The 3,598-nt window shown below is 42.1% G+C and overlaps 1 gene segment (V, D, J or C); it reads left to right on the top strand.

Moving 5' to 3' along the window:
* Nucleotides 1-294: 294 nt before the first annotated feature.
* On the top strand, nucleotides 295-2,846 carry LOC120033246. The segment is given in 3 exon segments: nucleotides 295-315; nucleotides 1,837-1,888; nucleotides 2,423-2,846. Coding segments are annotated over 3 exon segments (393 nt in total).
* The last annotated feature ends 752 nt before the right edge of the window (nucleotides 2,847-3,598 follow it).

The raw sequence follows: 3,598 nt of genomic DNA, 5'->3' as shown, positions 1-3,598 counted from the left end.
ACACACACACGTCTTGACCCTCCTGTATCTCCTGACGAGTGATTCATTGTGACCTCTTCCTTGTTTCCTAGAAAAGAGGATTATCAGTAAGTCCTTGTCCTGTCCACTGCAGGAGCCTGTTCAAACCCTCCACTGATGTAAGGAATGGTCATGTACTGTAATGCTTACAAGCATAGAGACAAGGTGCAACCTTTCATGTCTGACCTATGACCTTGCTAGGTCAGACATATCTACCAGTTTGTCTGGTTTCTACTGGTCAACCTCCTCTGAACTAGCTCTGGTGTCATGTTAAGGATGGGGGAACATCTGGGGAGTGTACTGCTCTATTCTGGGAGAGGGGCCATGCAAATCTAAGTTTCTGTTTCACAGTGCTCTCTGTCGCACACACACACACACACACACACACACACACACACACACACACACACACACACACACACACACACACACACACACACACACACACACACACACACACACACACACACACACACACACACACACACACACACACACACACACACACTCCCCTGAAGTGTTGGCCAGCTGTGTGTGACTGGTTGGCCAACGAAGCATTGAGGCACACAAACACATAGGTACTTTCTGCTTCACACATGATTTTATGTTGACATGATATGGATTATTCATCCTCAACAGGACTATTTTACCTGCATCTTTCTGATAAGAAGGAACATTTGTAGACATGGGAGGTTGGGAGGGTTATGAAACTAGTTTGTAACCATTATTTCTGTGAGTTAGTAAAGTGGATATACTTGGTGATGTCATATAACAAGACCCTTAGTTCTGTGTTCAGTGGACCAGTGATGTGTGTCATTTTGTACAGGTTTTTGTACAGCTATAAGTCACTGTTTGAACACATTACCACTGTGGTAACTCTAACAGTAGTAAACTGCTGCATCTTCAGCCTGGACTCCACTGATGGTCAGAGTGAAGTCCCTCTCAGACCCACTGCCACTGAATCTAGCAGGAATCCCATCTAGCCGTGTCTTTACGTATTTTATCAGGAGTTTGGGAGCTTCCCCAGGTCTCTGTTGATATCAGAACACATATTCATCTCCATCACTGTCTGTGTACACTTCAGGGTTGGATGTACAGGTCAGAGTGACGGGGTCTCCTGGAGAAAATGTCACTACAGGACGCTGAGTCACAGTCACCTGACCTCTGGATCCTGAAGAGGAAAAATATGAATTGATCAACGAGTATGAATAACAGATCATTTATATTTCATAATATTTTATACAGGGACATTTATTAATTGAGATCCATTTCAATGATTATACAAGGCACTCAACAATATGTATTTTTCCATTGTAAGAGTTAGAAAACAACAGACCTTTGAGGCAGCAGCAGACCAGTGTCCAGATGAAGATGGTGATCATGGTTGTCGTGGTTTCTGTTGTGTTGATGGACAGCTCTCAGTCCTGCAGTCTGAAACTCACAGGGTTATAAACACTCCCAGAGCACTGAAGCCTGAGCTGCCAATGCAAAGCACCTGCTCTTTGGAAATACCCGACCTCAGGACAGATGACGAAACTGTTAATGCAATTACATAAACACAATCTTAAATATGGAATACAATTGGTTACCTAAATCTGTGGAAGGCCTGGAATTTAATATTTAACATTTGTCAGATATATTTGAAATCTCCAACATTTAAAATTTTATAGTGAGGGGGGAAATCATCTGTATATATTTATATGTTTAATTTTTTTTTTTTTTTTTACAGACAATCAGTGGACGGGTTGAATGTGTGTTGTGTAGAGAGTTACTGGTGTGTGTAAAGAGCAGGAGGTTTTTGTACGGCTGTTCAATTAGTATTTATCATTGTGGTTGACTTTTGGTGGAGGAACCAAACTCATCTTTGACTGTAAGTACAAGAGATCTATAATTTTTATAATACATTTATTTTAACATTTATTAAGTCCAAAAAAGTGATGAAGAAATATTTTTTGTTTGAAGTTTAAGTTTGTAGTTTGAAGTTTAATGTACTTAATTCAGATTATTTGCAATGTTTCCATATGCTCTGATGATCATTCAAGGACAAAAACTTCATATACCAAATATCTGTAATAATAGTTTTAGTGTTTGATGTCTTTAAAAACACTAAACCAGTTCAGCTTCAGTATTAAACTTTTTATATTTTAATTATGCAAGTTGCATTTCTGTTTAGTAATTTAACACCACTGACTGTAGTGTGTTTTCAAGCTTCATAGATGTTCGTGGAGGGAAGGGAAAGAGTCTGTAGAAAATATATTCACAACCTGCCATTTTCACTGACACTATTTTATACAGTATCAGATTTGTTTCTTTATATAAAATTTCCTGAATGTTCTTCAAGGTTCTTGTCCAGTTTAACCCTTACATGTCATCTCTCCTTTCCCCCTCATCTTTTCTCTCCTAGTGGGTGTGGTACCTCCCTCCCTGACCGTCCTACTCCCCTCCAGTGAGGAGCAGGACCAGGGGAATGTGGCCATAGTGTGCCTGGCCAACAGGGGCTTCCCGGGGGGCTGGAAGCTGGGTTGGAGGCTGGGGGCCGGGGGGGCCTTGCAGGGCAGCCAGAGCCTGGAGGTCCTGGAGAAGGACGGCCACTACAGCTGGAGCAGCAGCCTCACCTTCCCCACTGACCAGTGGAGGAAGGCTGGCTCAGTCACCTGTGAGGCCACCCTAAAGGACCAGACCCCCGTCACTCACACACTGGAGCCACACCACTGCTTCCAGTAGACACCCTGTACCCAGAGAACACCTACCTATCTGTCATTCTATCATTCTAAATATCTATCTAGAACTTCAGCTCTGGTCATCAATCTGGGATTCTGCATCTTTAAATCTGTACCTGTGTTTTATTGCTTTTGCTTTTAGATTGGAAATGTTAACCTAATAAAATACTTTGTATTAATGTCTAACAAGGTGTCTATGATTTTTATTATGAAATAAATATGCTCTGTAACAAAATGAACATTAGAAGGTTGGACGGGGGTTAGGGAGGGAGGGTCGACCCCCTTGGGTCAGTGAATATCTGGGGACAGGAGCAGAACCACATCATCTGACCATTATAGACATGGGAGGGGTTATGGGATATTGCATGTTGGTCATGATCGTGACTAAACTAGTTGGTGTATTTGAGATTCATTTGTGAGTTGTAACCAGATTTTCAGTATGGGGGTAAAGTGGTGGTTATGAATATCTGGGAACAGAGGTGCTCTATTCTGGGAACCACATTATCTGACCATTTGTGGTAAAGTGGTGGTAATTAATGCTTGGTGATGTCGTATAACCAGGACCTGAGTTGTGTGTTCAGTGAACCAGTGTTTCATGTCATAGTCTGTTGTTCCTCAACACCTGCAGTAGGTCCCAGCTGCAGCAGTACAGTCTCTGTGTAGTCTGACTGAGGGAGGTTTTTGTACGGCTCTAAATCACTGTGTGAACACCGGGCCGCTATATACACCCATACCATAGTAATCTCCTGCATCTTCAGCTTTGACACCAGTGATTGTAAGAGTGTACTCAGTACCTGATCTACTGCCACTGAATCTAGATGGTGTTCCAGACTGAAGGGTTTTTACTTTATAGATGAGGA

The sequence above is a fragment of the Salvelinus namaycush genome, chromosome 40, assembly GCF_016432855.1.
Source record: "Salvelinus namaycush isolate Seneca chromosome 40, SaNama_1.0, whole genome shotgun sequence".
NCBI lineage: Eukaryota > Metazoa > Chordata > Actinopteri > Salmoniformes > Salmonidae > Salvelinus > Salvelinus namaycush.
This window is presented reverse-complemented; position numbering and strand designations above follow the sequence as displayed.